At 36.6% G+C, this 21,724-nt stretch overlaps 2 protein-coding genes and 1 pseudogene across 2 annotated transcripts; 1 reads left to right on the forward strand and 2 right to left on the reverse strand.

Annotated features, from left to right (window-relative positions):
- Positions 1,111-5,747, reverse strand: LOC109235518 (annotated as a pseudogene).
- Positions 8,564-11,326, forward strand: LOC109235519 (protein BRASSINAZOLE-RESISTANT 1-like). The gene is made up of 2 exons (XM_019401669.1): positions 8,564-8,978; positions 10,176-11,326. Exons 1-2 carry the CDS (start codon positions 8,664-8,666, stop codon positions 10,857-10,859), a joined length of 999 nt encoding a protein of 332 aa, XP_019257214.1. The 5' UTR covers positions 8,564-8,663; the 3' UTR covers positions 10,860-11,326.
- On the reverse strand, positions 16,479-20,335 carry LOC109236005. Its single transcript, XM_019402241.1, has 4 exons — positions 19,660-20,335; positions 17,459-19,426; positions 17,127-17,196; positions 16,479-17,064 (listed from the first exon to the last, which is right to left on the reverse strand). The coding sequence occupies exons 1-4, from the start codon at positions 20,333-20,335 to the stop codon at positions 16,479-16,481; spliced, it is 3,300 nt and encodes a 1,099-aa protein (XP_019257786.1).

A 21,724-nucleotide genomic window follows, 5' to 3' on the forward strand; every position in this document is an offset into this window, starting at 1 on the left:
TTACAATCAAAATTTATCGTCTTTGCTTGTATTTAAAATCAAATATAGAATGTCAAGAATTTAAAAGAGAAAAATAAAGTAAAATACTTACCTTAAATCCAGAATTTAATCATGAAGAAAGTTCATGGAATAATTGACAACCATTATGCTAAATATTATACACAAGTTGAGCACCATACACGTATCCCAAAGCCTGGTGACCAAAGCAGATACCTCTACTCAATTGGTTAGAGTCTCGTGCTGATAACGTGTTATAAAACAACAAAAGAAGAAGAATGGTATTGCAGAGAAAAGTAGAGAGAGAGAGAGAGAACTCTTATTGTTTTGGGATCAATTACAATGGAATAGAACCCCTCTATTTATAGGGAAAAAGTGACTTAGCCACCAAATAACAAACCCTAGAGTCTCTCTAAAATATAGACATTCACCATAAATAAAATATTGTATATAACAAAATTTTATATTTGAATGACAAAAATTTATATCTATTACAAAAAGTTTGTCACCTTTACTTATCTGAGCAAAAGTGAATTTGACTAATATTTTAAAAGGTAAACTTTTACCATTTAACATTAAACAACTACGACTCATAGTGTTTTTGACGTCATTTGGATAGCTAGATTTTAATTCAAGCAAATCTATTAATAATCCGATTCAAAATTTGAAAATTTGTCAAATTGATAAGCGAAAAAATCCAAATAGTTTGGCAGTGAGTATATACTTTCACTCGAGTGGACAAGATATTTATTAGATGCTGACATGTAAACTTGATATGTCAAACTTCAACTTTCTAACAATTCTTTTCCTCAAAGGTTGAATAATATACTGTTTTTTGGAATTCGACAAAGTAATATCCTCCTCAAAATCTAGTTTTTGTTCCACATAAGTCAATTTCGCCACACATCTCCACACCCACACCAAAAAATAAAAAATAAAAAAAAATTGAACGAAAGATAGAATACTCCTATAGATCCTTCTATTTTTTGGACAACCTGTTCTGCAATTAACTAAAGCAAATACTGCATATTGAAGGATGAACCCTCACAAAACAAAAGTGACCAAATCCAAATCCTCAAATTTTCTAAATTACTCAATGGTGCATGGTTTATCACGTTGGGACCATTTTTGTCACATCATTGTTCGGCCAAAGGCGGATGTGCATGTTCAGTTGTGCACACATTGTCTTCAACTCGAACTATGTATAGTTAAGAATTTGCTAAAAGTATATAAGATATTTTTTGACGAAAATTCATACCAAACGTTACAAAAGAATAGTGGATGCAGTTTTACTTCGAACCTTCTAGCATATAATTTTAGATCCGCTTATGAGGAAAGCAACCCGCATTATTTTCCTGCCTCTAGTTGAGAGTGCTCACTATGATATAATTTAAGAGTGTAACTGCAACAATTGTTGGTAGAATGTCAATTAGGTAGTTCTGATGCTTTATCCACTCCCTTGGATCTGTAATGAGCTATGGTGTGAGTAGTCTGCTGTAGAGGAACCAGCAGATCATTATCAATGCAATCATACCTGCAAGAAGTCAAATCTAAGAATGAAGCTGCAATTGGTACACACATTATCAATACAGATCAGTTTGTTTCTACACAATTTAAGAAGAGATCCTTGCCTTTTCCAACTGCATTTCAGGGTTAACTACAAAGTTCACTTACCCGAAGACTTCTTTATAATCGCTAGCTGATCCTAAGTAATTGTTGTTGTTTACTGGGTTCCGGAGGACCTACTCATAAGAATTGGGAAATTGTTGGAATTCTTCGGATTCTCCTGTCGAGAGTCACATTTAAAGTACTACTCTTTTTCTCCGTTAGGAGGAAATTTTCGCTCCTTCCACTCTTAAAAGGTTCAAAAAAGAGATTCAATCCAAACCCCAAGTAAACTACTACTTTAGCATTAATATACTTGATCCTGACGGTATCTAAACTGCATATAGCGGATTATTAGACATAATGCACACTTACAACTTTTTGCAGAGGTTGTCTGTTACTGCAGAGAGAGTGATGATCTTCATTCTAGTCTCCAAAAGCTTATCTTCAGGATAGTCAGCAAATGGCTCTCCCAAGAACATTGAAAGTCTTTCAACATTTATTTCAAGTTGCTGCTGCAGGTTCTCAAAAAGGTTCTGCTTTATTTCTCTTTCTTTTGGTGTCATTTCGTTCTCAAACAGTCCCTCACCAAATATGTAAAATGCAACTGGATAAGAACAGGAGAGGATCCGTCTTGATTGAAGGAGTCTATTAAATCCATTTTCTGCCCAGCTGAAGTCCTTTGATTGCAATTCTGTCGATTCAAGTTTCAATACTTTTACATGTAGCTTTTGCTTCACATCTGCTTCAACCTTCAATGAATCAAAATGAGCCACATACCGCTCATAATAGTGAGTAAAGCGTAAGAGATGGTTGACGGTCTTCTTTTTCTCTTTCCCTTCTTTGTAACTGCCACAAGTGTGACCTCGAATGCTAGTCCATGTGTGTTCAAAACCAGTAGCTCCACCACACAACCAACTACAAAGTATAAAAGAAAATTTGAATATATATATCACAACAAGGATAAGCAACAGAAAGAGAGAAAGTACTGTTATAATGGATATTAAATCCTGGATGGTGATCTTAGTTGTGAACACTTTAACCCACTTATTACCCATTTTTGATATGATGAGCAGGAGTTTTCTCTTCTTTCACCCCCATAAATAAGGTTCATCTACCTAGGGAGGGAGGTGAATTTTGTCCAAGAAAGGATGAGTTCTCTTTCTCGGTGTATTATAACTATTACCCTACACTCAAAAGATTAGCTACATCTCTGGATAACCTTAGGATTTTAACTTTTAGAACCTTGAGAAAATGGTCTCTTTTCTCTTTCTCTTTCTCTTCCCACTCTCCACAATTGAACTTATTCTTCCTCTTCCTTTTTCTGCTTATATTATAGCCAGGACTGTTGCTGCTTCTCTATCTTGGTCAAGTTTTCTTTGTTATCTGTTTCGCAACTCTGTTGGCATTTCCCTCTCCCTTTTTTTTGTGACAGTTTCTTGCTATAAAGTCATCGATTCCTACTCCTTGGATTTCCTTGTTTGCATCAGATGCACTTCAAACATCATTAGACTAAGAACTGAGAACATGGATTACTGAAATATCACTACTTGATGGATTTTATCCAAAATTGAACCACAATAAGATGCCAGTATAAAACTTAAGAAATCGACAGTTAGCCAGGAATATAAGCAGAAAAGAATAAACGAAGGAGATCCGCAACCCCCAACCCACACACACACAGAAAAACCTCCCAGGAGGCAAGGAAACTGGAAAACATGAATGGAACATGTAAAACAGTTAACTGGAAGAACATAAGACACTACTGAAAAACATGAATAAAGTCTCACCAAAATGGCTGTCCACATACACATCTTACAAGGTTGCATCCCCCATTCTTCTCCACAAGTTTATGACATTTTGGGCAATGTTTGGCATTTTCAATTATCCAAATTACCGTCTTTGAATCCTCCTTGCACTTCCTCATCCAAAACTCCTACATCAGACATGAACAAGGTGAGTGCACTTCAGATAAACAATTAAAACAAAACTGTACGCCACAAGCACATTCAACCTCGCAGTATTCATCATCCTCAATACGAATTGCATTTCCACAATGAGGAACACTTGGGCACCATTTAACCCTCTTGTTATCTTCAATATATGACTCTAGCAGAAAACGATCGAATTTCTCGGCCAAAGTAGGATCTTTTGCAGTAACGAGATCCCTAATCTTTCCTTCATCACAGATTGCATTGCACTTTTGGGCCATGCATGTTATTCGTTTACTCTTACCCTCATTTATCTTTACAATGAAGTGAGTTGTCCAACCTACATAAAACAAGTACAGGGAACTTTTAACCTACACCATAGTTTGTTTGAGTGACAAGAAAGTGAATGCACCAATGAATGCAATAAGTGAATCTAGCTCTTGAACTTTTCAAGATGTGCTAATCACTTTCACACTAAAGAAAATCAACAAAGCCATAGGGCTGCTACAGAAACAAATTCTAAATGTTATTAATGCCATTAAATATGCAGTGAAAACTTGAAATCATCAGTTATTTCAAAGTTAGGTTATTATGAAGGAAAATTTCACATTAGAACAACTGGGCTCCCTACTTTCAATTTTATAGCCCATATTTTAATTTACAACCAACTAGCCCAAAAATAATAGGCTAAGATTCAACATCCATCTCCAAAAGGTTCTCAAAGTTACTATTTAATTTTTAAAAAAGATTCCTCAAGCTTTTAAGTTAATTTCGAGTCAGTAACTGTGACTCAAATATTATTCAACAAACTAAATCCATTTGGGTGGTAAAAATTAGATTTTTAACAAGCTTAAATATGTGGGTTAAAATTTCGAATTTGATTTTGTGAGAAATTTGGAGTGGTGTTATTTAGACTTGTTAGAAATAGTATAAGGTGGTTGTATATAAAATTTGAAGTCATTTAATGGAGATTTGGACTGGTTTTGAACAAGAATTGCAACTGAAAATCGTGGAAAAAGTTCGTCTACAGACGTTTGTATAAAGGTGTATAAAAGTGTATAATAGTGTATAAGATGTGTTTATACACTATTATACAAGATTATACATAATTATACAAAAAACTGACTTCGTCTTCTTCCTTGCGTCTTTTCTGAAATTTAACTCAAATCTTGCTCAAATCTACTCCAAATCACTTCAAATTTAAATTTTAAATTCCTTTTGATATTTTTATTCAATTGGAACAACACCCAATCGAAACAACTAACAAACTCAAAAACCCATTTTCGAAAGCAAAGCTTTGAATGGTCTTCAATGGTGGACTTCTACTCTTCAATTTTCTTACATTGCAACCAGGTGATACAAGAGGAGAAATAGAAAATATACGGGCCCTTGAAGCATATGCAGAAGATGTGAGAAGAAGAGAGAGTGAAAGTAATGGTTGTGAGAACACAAATTTAACTCCATAGCTTTTAGAAGCAATGATAGTAAGAGCACAGATTTTGAATTTGCTAGTGCTTTCAAAATATGTACAATATGGGCTAGGTGGGGTAAAACTTAAAAACATGAGTCATTTTTTGTTATGGGGTGAAGTCATGTGTATTTTCTCGTAATTCTTCCTATTATGAACGGGACCACCTAGCTTTCCCACTTATGTGAGGCATACAAACAGAAACTTGAAATGTTGGGACAACAAACTCCAAAGCATGTAACAAGAATGGTGTGTCACTAGTATAATGATTAAATGGGGACAAGAGATAAAAGAAACACAGATACTCATACAGAGATAGAGGCTCGGGGAAGGGATTGTAGATGCTCACAATCATTGCAAAATCTATGGTTGCAGTCCATTGCAGCAGTCTTCTCAGCAGGGGCATCTTCGAAGCAAATTTGACATGTCATTTCAGTTGTCGACAAAGTGGAACAATGATCATCTTTTTCTTCCAGTGTCACACCCGCATCAGCATATAACTTATCTCTCCCTCTCTCAACAAGAACGTCAAAGACCTTGTCAGCATCCCATCGATAATGAATAAGCAAGCTTCGTGCATGATGCTCCTTCAGAGATAGCAAGTCCATCACTCTTTGCAAGTCTACTTTCTGCAAGTTTAATACTAATGCTTCACATGTCTATCATTAATTATTTATCCATATTGCAAAGTGGATTTTCTGGGAAAATTGTGCTGACCTGTGCAGCTAAAAGGGACTCTTTCCTGATTACCTGCAAAAGCCAAAAGCAGGCATAAAGAATTCAAGAAATTCGTAAGTAGGAAAACAGCAGACAACCTCACAATCCAGGGACATTTTGCTTCCTATGTTTTCCCTATAAGGAATTATATATCACCTATGCCTCATACACTCACTTTGCAAATAGTATTCACTGCTTCAAAGAACTTCTTTTAGCTTTTTGAGAGTAGAAAATGCTTGCATATGGCTGAAAATTAAAAAGTAGGCTGCTGGCCAGAAGCTAATCTCAGTTACAGGATTTCCAGCATAATAAGAAAGAATTTTAGGAATCAATAACGCTCTTCCTTTTTTGTTAAAGAAAATACTATTCAGTATGTTTTCTCATCTTTAATCACCCGAAATCCTTAAGAACTAGTACCAATTTTTCATTTGATCCTTTCAACACACACACAACTGCAGGACTTGAGTCCTTGACCCTGTTATAGAGCGAACAGAATGATGCTTACTCTTAGAGGTGGATGCAATATAGGCTCAACTGAAACCACCAAAAAAGGCAGCCCGGTGCATAAAGCATCCCGCGTTCACGCAGGGTTCGGGGAAGAGCCGCATCCCAAGGGGGTGTAATGTATGAAGCGTACCCTGATGCAAGCATCAATGGCTGATTCCACGGTTCGAACCCGTGACCTATAGGTGACACGGAGACATATGTGTGTGAAAAGAGTATTTCTAGTTACAACCAAAACCAGACAATATGAATTACTCATAAGAAATGTGAAGGAAATAAAACATAACATGGTAGTAAACGCAGGTCAATGAAGTGGCTTGAAATTTAAGAACCATCAGGTCTCAGGTCACCTGATAGACACGATACCTATACCAGTGGAATGTACCCCTGGAATTAATTGAGGTATGCACAAGCTAGCGTGGACACTACATTAAAAAAATGATGTAGTAGTAACGCACCCGGAAACAGCCTCTCTATACCTTAAAAAAAATGATATAGTAGTAACGCAACGCACTCGAAAACAGCCTCTCTATACCTTCGGGATTATATAGTAGTAACGCACCTGGAAACAACCTCTCTATACCTTCGGGTAGGGGTAAGGTCCGCGTACATTTTACCTTCCTCAGACACTACTGGGTTGTTAGTGGGATTCTACTGGATTATTGTTGTTGTAGTAACGCAGTTCAATAGGCAACGGCATCTTAAGTTAAACCCACACCCAATTAGCTTTATGTCCTGGTGTGGAAAATCTAATCAAGAGGGAGACTCATTTGGCACCGTGTTCTTTCGAAAACCAGAAAATGATAAGTTTTGCATGAAGATGGTAAATTGGTAATTAAGGGTGCTAGAGACGGATTCAGGAATTGAACTGTTTCAAATTTTACCCAAACCATTTGATTTATTAGATTCAAATTTTTTTGTTTGTACAACTTTTTTAACGTCTAGATGCGAGTTCGGTAACTTTTTTGGCTTTGACAATTTTTATCATAGTATATACCTTGCATGAAGGAGGCTTTTGACCGACACCATCACTCTCTACTTCAACTTGTGTAAACCCATCAAGCGATTCTTCATCATCGTAACATTCATCATCACTGCTCCCATACAAACTGCCGTCCTCCATATTTTTTTTTTCACTGCAAGTGAAACCCCAAATTAAAGAGATACTAAAACGTGAATCTTTTTAATGAATTCTATGTTTGTTGATTCTTGTTTACTTCGAGGGGAAGGAAAGGATTCGTGGAGTTATATCGTCGTAAAAATTCTTGCCTTATATAGGTTTTCTGTAGTATGGTAACTCTTTGCAGCCATTAGTCAAAAATAGTCGGACACATTTTGATAAAAAGATTTTATTTATATATACGGCTATTAAATAAAATCACAAATTATTCTTTATTATGTAAAGATAACAATAATTTAATTTTTTCTACTACAGTTGTGAAATTACTAAAATTTAATCACATTAACAACGAAAATCACAAAATTACTTTTTGATTTTTAATTATTTAACTTTACCACTATGCCACTATAATAGTGAATCGAACGGGGATTCAAGTTTTTCATTTCATGAAGTAAAAATGCGGTTTTTATCTTTAAACCTTTCGAGGTATTTTATTGCAAGTAAATGAAATGTGGAACCATAAATAGAAATGGAGTTTTTTTCTGGATTCAATTTGGAATATTTTAAAATACCTCAATCCATTTTGATTTTATCGTCGGCATTATCAAGCTCATAAATTATTTTGTATATTAGTCTTATCTTGTTTAGAAAAAAAAAATAATCATAGGGAAGGTAGACAATCTGAAGTTGGGTGATGTGAAAACAAAGAACTCACTTCTTTATTTTCTCGAGAGTAAAGCTTGTTGTTCCATATTCACATATTGGACCGAGCTATAGCATTTTTATACTTCAGAATTCTGGAAAATTAACATTTTTCATATCATTGTAGAGTGATCTTGATCCAAAAACAAGGAGATATCAAGTTATTTTTGGACCATTTTGTCACATTATTCTTCAGTCAGTTATTAATACATGTGGAAAAATGAAGGCCCAAGGCAGATCCACCTTCTGGCAGGGGTGCAAGTGCAACCAATATTATCTTCGACCCCCCACAAGCCTTACTACTCGTAGCAGTAGAGCCGGCCCTACGTGTAAATATTAAAAATAACACTGTTTACTATTAAAGTAAATTTATTTATTTATCGCTTCGCTAAATAAAAATTCTGCGGGAATATATACACAGAAAAGATTCTTCTATGCTTCTGGAACGTCTTTCTCGTGAGTAGTCCTAAACGTGTGTCTACAACCTCTCTCCCCAACCCACTCTACCCGGGACCCCCCCCTCCACCCGGGACCCCCCCCTCCCCATATACATACACAGACAGAGGGAAAAAGAAAGAAGAAAGCGCGCGTGTGAGAGAGAAAAAACAACATCACCAAAATGATGTGGGAAGCTGGAGGAGGATCAACAGCTTCTTCCTCCGCAGCCGGTAGCGGTGGTGGAAGTGGTGGTGCCGGAGGTTGCCTACCGGAAAGTGGTAGTAATTGTGGGAGGAGGAAGCCTTCTTGGAGAGAGAGAGAAAATAACAGGAGAAGAGAGAGAAGAAGAAGAGCAATGGCTGCCAAGATTTATACAGGCTTAAGAGCTCAAGGGAATTATAATCTTCCTAAAAACTGTGATAATAATGAAGTTCTTAAAGCTCTTTGTGCTGAAGCTGGTTGGATTGTTGAACCTGATGGTACCACTTATCCCAAGGTTAACTTTTTCTTTTTGTTTCTTCAATTTACTATCCATTTTGTCAGGCGGATTTAAGATTTGAATTTTATGAGTGTGTACTTATTTAGTGAATTTCGAGTGGAATAGTTAGTGAGGATTCATATAACTGATCCTAATAAGTTTGGAACTGAATTAAACAGTATGATTAAAGCTGATTTATAGAGTCGACCCATCTGACTTGGGATTGATGTTTAGTTGATTGATTAATGGCTTTATATGTGTGGTTATTTTCATTTTACTTCATTCTTAGGGTTTTTTGGGGGTGAACCCATTAATGGGTTGTTCTTGGATTTGCTTAGATCTAAAGATTAGGCAAATGGTTTTTGCTCTATTTGGATCAAGTTTGCTTTTTTTAAGCACCGATTTCAATGGATTTATAATTGTTTCAGGATGATCTGGGAACTGGGTTGGAGTAACTATTTAGTCTTTTCTTTCTGTATGAACTTCTGTTTTAGCATTTGTTTGGTCTTGTATGCATTTTAGCATATAAGAGTATCAATTTTTCAGTTACTAGTCTGTTGGATTTGCTGCATTCTTTGTTTTATCTGTTAATGTTCTTGTGCATTCTTTCCTAAGCCGAGGGTCTACCGGAAGCAGCCTCCCTGTCTTCTTGAAGGTAGGGGTAAGGTCTGCATACACACTACCCTCCCCAGACTCCACTGTGGGATTACACTGGGTCTTGTGTTGTTGTTCTTGTTCTTGTGCATTAGCTATTTTGAGAAATTAGAGTGATCCAGTGCATAATTTGTCAGGAAATGGAAGGAATTTTAGGGGAAAAGACTGACCTTTGGAGTTCAATTGTTTTTTGGTTTTTGGCATCGAGAAGTAGGATCCCATTATTTGGAGCTTCGGGGGTTGGAGTTAGATGATTTTGCCTAAGATGCTTTCTTCTTTAGGGAATGCTTTTCCATATTCCAGTTTGTAATATGTTAAAAGGATTCTTTTTATTAGCTCGATTGTCATGCTATCCTGCAAATTTGCTCTCGGAAACTCAAATTGCATTAAAATTTTGTATTGATGCTTTCTGGTTTTATCTATCTTAGCTGGTTAGGCCTGGGGTCTCAAACTTGAACATATGCAAAACTTGAGATTGGTTCTTGGTTATTATAATCTCCTAACCTTTAATGTGTACAGAGAATTTGATACCGACTTTGTTTCTGCTATTGTGTGACTCAGGGATGCAAGCCAACCCCAATGGAGACTGGAGGCACTTCAGCAAACATCACGCCAAGTTCTTCATGGAATCCAAGTCCCCCATCATCATACTTTGCTAGCCCAATTCCATCTTATCAGTCGAGTCCAACCTCCTCTTCTTTCCCCAGTCCATCCCGTGCTGATGCTAACATGTCATCATACCCATTTGCATTTCTTCATAATGTCATTCCTTCATCACTTCCTCCGTTACGAATATCGAACAGTGCCCCTGTAACGCCACCTCTTTCATCACCGACTAGGCATCCTAAGCAAACATTCAATTTGGAGACTTTGGCTAAAGAATCAATGTCTGCTTTAAATATCCCTTTCTTTGCTGCTTCAGCCCCAGCAAGCCCAACTTGGGGTCGCCGTTTTACTCCTCCCACTATACCTGAGTGTGACGAATCCGACACTTCCACCATTGACTCAGGCCAGTGGATCAACTTTCAAAAGTATGCTACCAATGTTCCAGCCTCTCCAACTTTTAATCTTGTAAAACCTGTGGCTCAGCCACTCTGTTCTAATGATATAATAACGGAGAAGGGTAAGAGCATAGAATTTGACTTTGAAAATGTGTCGGTCAAGGCATGGGAAGGGGAAAGGATTCACGATGTAGGATTCGATGATCTGGAACTCACGCTTGGAAGTGGAAGTGCTCGTGTATGATTACTTTGATTGAGATTTTATGAGTTAGCTAGATGATGAGGGACTTTGCAGTTCAGTGGATGTCCGATTTTCGTCTGCAGGTACTGCACAAATGTAGATCTTGGCGCCGCTTGCTTCTTAGGATGGATTGAAATTTATCTGTTTCATTTTACCTTATGTATGACATTCTTTTCCTTCTTTATTTTTTTCCTTTATCTGAAAAGGCCCCTTCAAAATTTACATAGGTCTTTTCACAAGCATTACATGTAGATAGATATCTGCTCGTTTCTGTAATCGAGAATCATTTTCTTCATTGTAGACTAGATGGAGCTTCTCCACAAATATGAAGTATCAACATTTTTTCCTCTGTAGAACTCACTTCTTCCTATGGATCCAACTTCAGTTGAAATCAACAATGTATTTCTGTAGTCTCTCTGATGTTTTATGTGCACACTATAAAGATATGAAGCGCGCTACAGTTTATAATCTGTGCCAGTCTTTGTTTCTGAGGTTTATATTTCGTCTAGTTAAAGTTATTTTTGCTATCTTTTGGCCAAATAGCAAGATGCAGGGACTAATGAACTTGTTATCAGATCCCTGAAAGATAAGACTTTTACAACATGGCCAAGCAAATAGTTATGGGAAATTTTCCTATATATACCATATAGGAAACTATATTACCAAATATGTTCATAGTTTGCATATTACCGTTCATACTAATAGTATTCTTACATAATATATACAATGCATTAAATAAGGAATCATTGTAGCTGTAGGATTCCTTATTTAAGCGCGCAAAAATTGGGAATTAAATATTCTTCAGATCTTCCACAACGCAAATCACGCACATTCATAATTATCGTCGGCTTCGTTTCAAATTTTCCATACTCTGTTTTTGTGATACACTCTGTTTCCAGAATTCTCTCTACATCTCTCTCTATCTCTCAATCCCAAACTTCAGTAATACAAAGCAAAGGAAAAGAGAGCAGCAATTCCACCATTGACAGCTATTAAAAAGCTTTGAAGCTTTGAATTCAAATTTGGGTTTTCAAAAATCATTATTTGTTTGGATTGGGTGTTGTTTAAAATAATTGGGAATATGGTTTGGAGTTTATATCTCAATTTTGAGGGGTTTTGGTGAAGATTAGACATGGTTTTGACTGAATTTCAGATTGAAACTCGAAGAAGAAGAAGAAGAAGACATGACATACATTATATTGCAGAAATTGTAGAAAAATTGTAGATAAATTGTAGAAAAATTGTAGACTGTTATTTATTTATTTTTCTTTTATTCATTTACCTATTGTATGAAAGTTGAACAACATTGTATAAATATTGTATTTAAGTGGATGATTTAGTACTGTTTTGGACAAAAATATGTATCAAAAATGTGAAACATACATTTCAGGAGAAGCATGTCGAGTCCAAATATGTACACAGTTTGTAGATATTTTGTAGATAAATTGTAGATTATTTGTATTCTGATTATAGATGCTTTATTTTCTGTTTTCACAAATAAAAAATAACTAAAACTTCTACAAATCTTCTGAAAAAACGCAATTATGTCAAAATCCCAATTATGCTACAATTGAATATGAATCGGGATATTAAAATTCAATGTACCCAGTTTGTAGATAAATTGTAAATTATATGTATTCTGATTGTAGATGCTTTGTTTTATGTTTTCACAAATCAAAAGCGACTAAAACTTCTACAAATCTTCTGCAAAAAACGCAATTATGTCGAAAATCCCAATTATGCTACAATTAAATGGAAATTGGGATATTAAAATTCACTGTACCCAGTTTGTAGATATTTTGTCGATAAATTGTAGATTATTTGTATTCTGATTGTAGATGCTTTGTTTTCTGTTTTCACAAATCAAAAACGACTAAAACTTCTACAAATCTTCGGCAAAAAACGCAATTATGTCGAAAATCCCGATTATGCTACAATTATGTGATTCTCCTATATGCTCTTGTTACTCCTTATGAAACTGGTATGCTAAATATGAAATCCAAAAAAACATGATGAAGGGATAGATCTTCCTAAGAAATTTTGTGGATAATTTGTAGAAACATTGAAATTCTGTATTTTCATATTAATTTTTCAAATGATATGTAGTTTTGTTGTAGGTTAAATGTAGAAAGCAAGCCATTGTGAGTCTTATTTGACTCATTCCTCACATTCAACCTATTCTACAAATTCACGCCTCTTTAAATACAATACAACCATACTTTCTTGAATTTAAAGGTATAGCAATATATATAACTTAAAAAACATCTTCTCCTCTACACAAGTTAGCTCTAAAAAAGACGAAGTGGAATAACAAGCTCCCATCAAAACTTTTAACACAAAAACACAAAGCTCAAAAATAAATAAACAACAGTCTACAATTTTTCTACAATTTATCTACAATTTCTGCAATATAATGTATGTCATGTCTTCTTCTGTTTCTTCGAGTTTCAATCTGAAATTCAGCCAAAACCAAGTCTAATCTTCACCAAAACCCCTCAAAATTGAGATATAAACTCCAAACCATATTCCCAATTATTTACAACAACACCCAATCCAAACAAATAATAATTTTTGAAAACCCAATTTAGAATTCAAAGCTTCAAAGCTTTTTAATGGCTGTCAATGGTGGAATTGCTTCTCTCTTTTCCTTTCGTCTTATATTACTGAAATTTGGGATTGCGAGATAGAGAGAGACGTAGAGAAAATTCTCAATTCTTTGCAACAACATTCAATCCAAACAAACAATGTCTTTTGAAAACCCAAATTCGAATTCAAAGCCTTGGCTATGGAAGAAATATTGGGATTTTAATACAGAAATCGTGGGTGTGGGAGAGAAACGTGGGTGAAGGTGTGGGAATTGGAGAGAGAAACGTGGGGGGAGTGGTATTAGAAGGAATATACGGTACCATTAAATTAGGAGTGTAATTAATACCCTTAAAAATCACTATGGTATATAATTGGTAATTAGGTATACTAAATATAATTATATCAAACTTTAAACATTGAAGGTAATATAGTTTCCTATATGGCATAGGAATGTAAAAATTCCAATAGTTATGCATCACTCCAATTTTGTCATGTCTACAAAGGGACTGATTACAGCCCAGAAGTTGCAAGCTGCATTTGGTCACCAATTCAAATTGGAGAAATATTTTATTCTTCCGGGTGGCCAATGTCGTCTGTATTCTGTTTCTTTTTTAAAGAATTTTAACTTTGTATTAATGTTCGTCCTGGGCGGCCCAAGGGTTAAGCCACTAAAGCAAGGGCTTTAGACCCCCAAATTTTTCTTTTTGTTTTCTACACGTATTTGTATTGAGATCCCGACTAATCTAGATTCGTACCGCGTAAGGCCTAGTACATTTTGACAAGATTTGTTTAACCACAAGACTCGAACCCAATATATCTAATTAAGGTAAGTTGGACCATATACATCTCACATCAATCTTTAGAGGTAGGGTCAAATATATTGGGTATTTTAAATTAAAAAAGTAAAATATTTTATGAAAGGTAAGGATAAAAAATAAGACTTGGGCTATTGAAGATACCAAAAAGCGGATTCTAAAAGTTTATTACACGTTTTAGTGAGTAATATAAAAGGGGAATAATAATATAGGTACTTCACTAATTATGTTAATCGTAAAATTTAAATAATAAATTTTTTTATTTTCGCGAGAAAGGTTTAGGGGAGTGATTTTCTTTTTCCAATTAAAAGTTATATTGTTCTCTGTAGAAAGAAAAGAGTTTTATTTTTTCTATAGAAAAAAACAAGAGTTGAAGAGTATCGTTGAATAAAACTATATTCGCATTTTTTCCCCTTCAGGTTTTAAGCGTTTCAATAAGTATATTAGAATTTCAAAAATAATTTCGATATTAAGTTATCAACTTCTTGAATATGGTCCTATTATCTAAGATCAACAATATCTTAGGAGATATTAAATTATTATTTATAAGAAGAAACTATTAACAACTTTACATCTTAAAAAGCTAGAAAAATAGACTTTAATTAAAAATATAGATGAATTATTATTTTTTTCTTTTGAAACACCCCAGATTAAAAATTGGCTTTAGGCCATCAATCTTCTTGAACCACCCCTGAATGGTTCGTGGCATGTTCATGCACACGTTTGTTATAAATAATATATACTAGCATAGACAATAGAAATAAATGAGGGGGTCCTTAACGGATTTAAGGTTGTCGGTTTACAAGTCCATAAGTTGATGTCTAGATGCATGTGGGGTTCCTCTTATTGTATATATTATCCTTCTTTTTGTCGATTTTTATATATCCATCTAATTCCAACTCCACTTATTCAATTAATTTGGATTCGTGTAAATTGTTTCATACCAAAAAAAATTCATTCAAAGGGTTCCACTACAATAACTATGCTTAAGAGTGAAGGGATCCCGATCATCTCTCCACATCCCTAATGGTCATATTATCCTTCTAGTGTTTATCATTCTGTTCTCCTACGTGGATTTCGCAATAATCAGAGTAAATTCAGTGAAGAAACGAAGCTAAGGAAGAGCTAATAGAGTAGTTTCATTCATAAGCTTAAAATGAGCAGATAGTTCTCTTCAGAACACGTGAATAAGGAGGATCAAAAGTGAAAAATAGAAACTTCAACATATTAAATCTGTAATTTACTAAACTTTTATTTAAAAATTTCCGGGCCTATCTGTCAATTCCCAAAGCTTCCAACCACTTAGCAGGCCCCTTCTAAGTTCTAACTTAGGAATAAGTACCGTGATTGAAGAAGAAGAAGAAAAATATTACGGCTAAGCTAAAAAACTAGGGCAAGATAAAAAACTTGATTCTCATTGATAATGATAAATGATAATTACAGGGTATATATCACCCACTCAGCTGCTACAGGACAAAATACCATAACGAACTGTGATGGACTAAAAGGTATTCCCATAGAATAATTCTTAGGCCTAATTACAAATATGTAAACTATATACTAAAACTTATAAGGGACTAAAGTGTACTGACTAATAACTTTGACTAGCTTGACTTCCTAACTAAATTAACGGTAGAGTTCTTTCCCTAAAGCCTCAGGTACAAGCTCCGCAAGCACAGCTTTCCTATCTCGTATCAGTCCTTCCCCGTTAAAATCTTCCTTGTCCTCAAGGAAGAAAGGTGGGAAATCGAACCTTGAGTACCTGATAATCTTCCCATGTGGCCTGTTCTGGTGGTAGATCATTCCACTGAATCAACACTTGTGCTACAGCCTTGTTACCTTTCTGAATCATACGTCGCTCCAAAATTTTTTCAGGTTGAGCACAATACGGGCTAGAGAGTTCTAAGATAGGAGGGTGTGAAATGTTATCTGGCAGCTCATAACATGCCTTGAGTTGGTACACATGAAAAGTGGGGTCGAGCAATAGTTGAGGAGGTAATGAGAGATTGTATGCTACAGGTCCAACTTTTTGTAGAATCTGATTAGGGCCATAGAATTTAGCTGATAGCTTGGAAAAATGTGTGGAGGATATAGTGACCTGTCTGTAGGGTTGGATCTTTAAGTAGACCCAGTCTCCTTCTTTGAAAACTCTGGCAGACCTATGCTTGTTGGCCTGTTCTGTCATCCTTTCTTGTGCCCTTTGCAAGTGGTACTTGAGCAGTTATAGTTTGAACTCTCTTGTAAGCAAGCTCCTGTCTACTTCCTCTACTGCAGAGTCACCAGCCATGTAGGGTAAGTGAAGAGGGGGAGGTTGTCCATACAAAGCCTCATAAGGACTACATTGTATGGCACTATGGAAGGCAGTGTTGTACCATAGCTCAGCTGCAGCCAAGTATTGGAACCAGTCTGACTGTGAGTCTGAACAAAAACATTTGAGGTAAGTTTCTAGGCACCTATTGACTACCTCTGTTTGGCCATCCATTTGAGGATGGTAAGCTGTGGAAGCATTGAGGGTGACCCCAAACATTGCAAACAACTCCTGCCAAATTTTGCTTGTAAAAATTGGGTCCCTATCACTGATAATATCCTCAGGCACACCATGTAGCTTATAGATTTGATCAAAGAATACTTGTGCAAGAGAACTGGCTGTGTAGGGATGGGACAGACCTAAGAAATGAGCATACTTAGTTAGTCTGTCCACTACTACCCAAATGACTGACTTCTCCTTTGATTTTGGCAATCCCTCTATAAAATCCATACTTATGCTGCTCCATGCTGATTCTGGTATCTTATTAGGTTGTAGTAGCCTAGGATAAGGAGAGTTATCATATTTGTGCCTCTGGTAGATGTCACAAGACTTTTGACATACTGTTGAATGTCTTCTCTCATCTTTTTCCAATAGAACAGAGCTGCCACTCTTCTATATGTGGCTTCCATGCCTGAATGTTCCCCCATAGGTGAATTATGTCAAAGTTGCAGGATTTCTCTTCTCAATTGCTCATCGGGACCAACCACTAGCCTTTCATTCTTTCTGAGCTGCCCATGGTTGAAAGAATATCCCTTGCCTTCATGCTCTCCTTTCATCAGAGATTGAATCAACTCTTTCAATGAGGGGTCCTTTTCTCAGCTTAACATAATCAAGTTTAGTAGGTCAGTCTTCATTGTGGACAAGGTTAATGCTGTTAACTCACTAGAGGTAACCTGGACAAGGCATCAGCAACCTTATTCTCCTTCCCTTTCTTGTACTCGATTGTAAAATCATACTGATTGTAATCCATTTCAATTGAGTTCTTGTATGCAACTTCTGTTCAAGTAGGAACTTCAAGGCCTTCTGGTCTGTTTTCACAATGAAGGTTCTCCCAGCCAAGTACTGAGACCATTTAGTCACAACCTTTACAAGGGCTAGCAGTTCCTTGTCATATACAGAAAGTGCTTGGTGCTGTGTTGATAGGCCTTTACTAAGGAAAGCAATTGGTTTCCCCTTTTGCATCAAAATTGCTCCTATTCCCACATTGCAGGCATCTGTCTCTACTACAAAGGGCAAGAAAAAATCAGGTAGAGTCAATATTGGGGTTGTGGTGAGTGCCAATTTGAGTTTTCTAAAGGCTTCATTGGCTTTTTCAGACCAATTAAAGCCATCTTTCTTGAGTAGATTAGTCAAAGGTTGGCTAATGACTCCATACCCCTTAATGAACCTTCTATAGTATCCAGTCAACCCTAGAGAACCCCTTAGTAGTTTGACAGAAGAAGGTGTTGGCCATGATTGTACTGCTTCTATCTTCTTAGGGTCTGTCTCTACCCCTTTTGCTGAGATGTAATGCCCCAAATACTCCATTCTATCAGCAGCAAAAACACACTTACTCCTCTTCACCAACAGCTGATGTTGTACCAGTAAATCAAAAGCAATCCTCAAGTGGTTCAGATGTTCCTCCAAGCTTTTGCTGTAGATTAGTATGTCATCAAAGAAGACCAAGATGAACTTCCTAAGATGTTTCTGAAAAATGTGGTTCATTAACCCCTGAAAACTTGAAGGTGCATTGGTTAGGCCAAATTTTACCAGGTATTCATAGTGGCTAGGGTGGGTTTTAAAAGCAGTCTTTGGAACATCTGTAGGGGCCATCCTTATCTGATGGTATCCAGCTCTCAGGTCCAGCTTAGAATAGACTTGTGAACCTCCTAATTCATCCAACAGTTCCTCAATAATTGGAATTGGGAACTTCTCCTTCACCGTCAACTTATTCAAGGCTCTATAGTCAACACATAATCTCCACGACCCATCTTTTTTGCCAGCCAGTACAACTGGAGAGGCATAAGGACTAGAGCTGTATTGGATGATACCTTGACTCACTAAATCCTGCACCATCTTCTCGATTACATCTTTTTTAATTGGGGAGTACCTATAGGGCCTGGAGTTTACTGGAGTACTGCCTTCCAACAGGGGAATATGGTGATCAAAGACTCCCCTGGAAAGTGGCAGTTGTTGTGGCTCACCAAAAACATCACTATATTCTCCCAGTAATTGTATGACTTCATCTGGTTCTGTCTCAGAACTAGTGATCAATTCTATTGTCTCCCCTTCACTTTTTACCCTTACCATAAAGAATTGTGATCCCTCCACAGACATCTTCTCAAAAGACTTAGCATCCACAGCCTTAAAGGTAGGTTGTATACCCTTAAGTGTTAGCAATTTACCCTTATACTCAGATTCTATCAACAACTTTCTAAAGTTGAATTTGATGTCTTCCAATGGGTATAACCATTGGATTCCTAGAACCAGGTCACTCTTCTCTATGGGGAATACTAAGAAGTCATCTTCAAACATTATCCCCTGCATCAACCATTTGAACCCCTTGCACATCTTATCAGTGGGAATTTCCCTTCCATCAGCCACTTGCACTAGTTGTGGTTTGATGTTTTGGATTACACACCCCAACTTTCTGGCAGTCTCTTCATCTATGAAATTATGTGTTGATCCACACTCAGTGAAGACTTCTAGGGGTCTTTTGTCAGTATAGCCCCTCAGTCTAAGAGTTCTGTATCCCATAGATCTATTTAAAGCTTGCAAGGAAATGGCACAGTTTCTGATGGTTGTCACCATTCCTGCTTCCTCTTCCTCCAGTTCTTCACATATCTTCTGCTCTTCTGTACCAGCATGCTCTTCAATCACTTCTAACTCAAGTTAATACAACTGTCTCTTGGCCTGGCATTTATGGCCAAACACATACTTCTCATCACAAAAGAAACATAACCCTTGAGCTCTCTTCTCTTCCATTTCTGCTGGGGTAAGTCTTCTTCTCCTCTTGTTATCCATTTTGACAGTAACAGGTTTCCTAAAGTTGCTGTAGTGTTCTTCTATGTTGTGTTAGAATGATGCCCCATTGGTCCTCTATGAGAGAAGGAACCAGCCACACTACTCTTGATAGCTTGACTTTGGGCTACAAAGTTGGTCTCCTGCAGCCTAGCTAAATAATATGTTTGTGGGAGAGTAGAAGGATTTCCCACTCTGACACCATTGCTAATCTCAGGTTTGAAGTTTTTTAGGAAGATGATTATAGCATGCTCTACTGACAGATTGAGCCTGGTCATGACACTAACAAAAGCTCTTTGGTAGTCTTTCACACTACCTGTATGTTTAATATTCATCAACTCAGTCATAGGGTCTGAATATTCTGCTCCAAAACTATCACACAATGCCCATAAGTACTCTTCCCATGTTGGAAGAGGCATATGTCCTCTACTCTTCATGTACCCCAAATGCCATTGTAGGGCATCCCCTTCAAAATGCATTGACACCAACTTCATCTTCTGTTGAATGGTGACCTCTTCTTCAGAGAAAAACTGTTCCACCTTGTACAACCATGTTCTCAGATCTTCCCCATTGAACTTAGGGAAGTCGACTTTATCATATTTAGTGAAGGAAATGTTAGGTAAAGCCACATTGGCATAATTCTGGTGTGTGTGGTAGGAAGCATTGTTTTGTGCAAAGGGAATCTGTTGGTAAAGGGGTGGAGGAATGTGTGTGGGTTGTGTATTATAGGTAGGTGGGAATTGAACATAGGAGTTGTAGGGTAGTGACATACCAAGAGGGGTTCCTTGGCCAAAGGGTTAGTGTGTTGGGTAGTTTCTGCCTTGTTCAGGCAGTGGTGAGAGGTGGTGAAACTGTGGCATAGGAAACCTCATATAACTGGTCTGAGAGTTTTGGTTGTTTACTTATAGTTAGGGAAAGCTGGGGGTAAGTTTGCTGAGTTTGGGTTATTGGGGTAGGGTTGTGTGGAGGTGTTAGGAGCCATGGTCACTGGTGTTAAGTTGCTCACAATAGCTATTACTTGTGAGGGCAAATTACCATAGCTCAGCGGATTTTGAGTTACAGGAATAGGAGAGGAACTAATTTGTACTGACTAATTACTTTGACTAGCTTGACTTCCTAACTAAATTAACGGTAGAGTTCTTTCCCTAAAGCCTCAGGTACAAGCTTCGCAAGCACAGCTTTCCTATCTCGTATCACACTCATCAAGCTTTTTGTACAAGTCCCGCCAGCAGAACTATTTCTAAATCATATCAGTTGCTAGGGTGTGAGAATATTACTACAGTTTAGTGAAAGAATTCCACTAGAATTACGGTTCTGAGTCCTATTTAAATAAGAAAAATGTAGTCTCTTATTCACACTTGCGTAAAAATCATTTTTTGCCCCTCTATACATATTGTTCTACGGTTGTTGGATAAGAATATGCTTGATGCTTTGAAGATTAATTATTTCAAATATTCTTCGCATCGTAATGTTTGAATATGTTTTCCTTTTCTAAATACTTGGTTTATGACTAATGTTCTTAATTAGCCATTATTGTTACACATTCATCGTAAAGTATGTAGTAATGACATGACCATTTAACCCTCATGTCCATTTGCATGAATGAATGCACAACTATTGGTCCCACGCTGCGAAAATCCCTTTTTCAGCAATATTTTTTGTTCTCACTCGGGATGTTCGGTTTTTGCTATCCACTTTGGATTCCAATAATCTAAATTGGCGCTACAAAATGCAATTAAAGTAAGAAACGTTTTCTATTAGAATTTTTTAATTTTATATTCAAGAGTGAAGGGGATCTATCCATCCCGCTACAACCTTAGCGGTAAGACGAGGAAGTTTAATTTTATTTTCTGATTTTGGTGTTGTAAGCATTTAAATTTTATTGGATTTAAATCTACAGAATAATTTGGACCATATTAAATTCAAGATATTAGTCCAAACAAATATTGTGGCTAGTAAATTGGGCTAATTATTTAAATCCAATACATGTGTTGGGCTAGTTCATTTAAGTGGATTACTAATTAAATGATAAGGCCACTTCAGTAGCCCAATGTCAAAACGGCTATTAGCCCATCCTATAGCCCAGGCTCATGCCACGTGTCAAGTGATGTGGCAGTCCAAGTCAAAAGAATGAGCCAATAAAATCATCCGACGTGTCA

Source organism: Nicotiana attenuata, chromosome 12 (genome assembly GCF_001879085.1).
Source record: "Nicotiana attenuata strain UT chromosome 12, NIATTr2, whole genome shotgun sequence".
Classification (NCBI taxonomy): Eukaryota; Viridiplantae; Streptophyta; class Magnoliopsida; order Solanales; family Solanaceae; genus Nicotiana; species Nicotiana attenuata.

What these genes read in the sequence shown, in the direction of transcription:
- LOC109235519 (XM_019401669.1), top strand. Translation starts at nt 8,664, where the DNA reads ATGATGTGGGAAGCTGGAGGAGGATCAACAGCTTCTTCCTCCGCAGCC. An exon ending in ATGGTACCACTTATCCCAAG is followed by an intron (nt 8,979 to 10,175) that starts GTTAACTTTTTC and finishes TGTGTGACTCAG; the next exon opens with GGATGCAAGCCAACCCCAAT.
- LOC109236005 (XM_019402241.1), bottom strand. Translation starts at nt 20,335, where the DNA reads ATGTCACTACCCTACAACTCCTATGTTCAATTCCCACCTACCTATAAT. An exon ending in TATCAAGAGTAGTGTGGCTG is followed by an intron (nt 19,427 to 19,659) that starts GTTCCTTCTCTC and finishes AACTTGAGTTAG; the next exon opens with AAGTGATTGAAGAGCATGCT. An exon ending in ATGAGAGAAGACATTCAACA is followed by an intron (nt 17,065 to 17,126) that starts GTATGTCAAAAG and finishes TCCTTATCCTAG; the next exon opens with GCTACTACAACCTAATAAGA.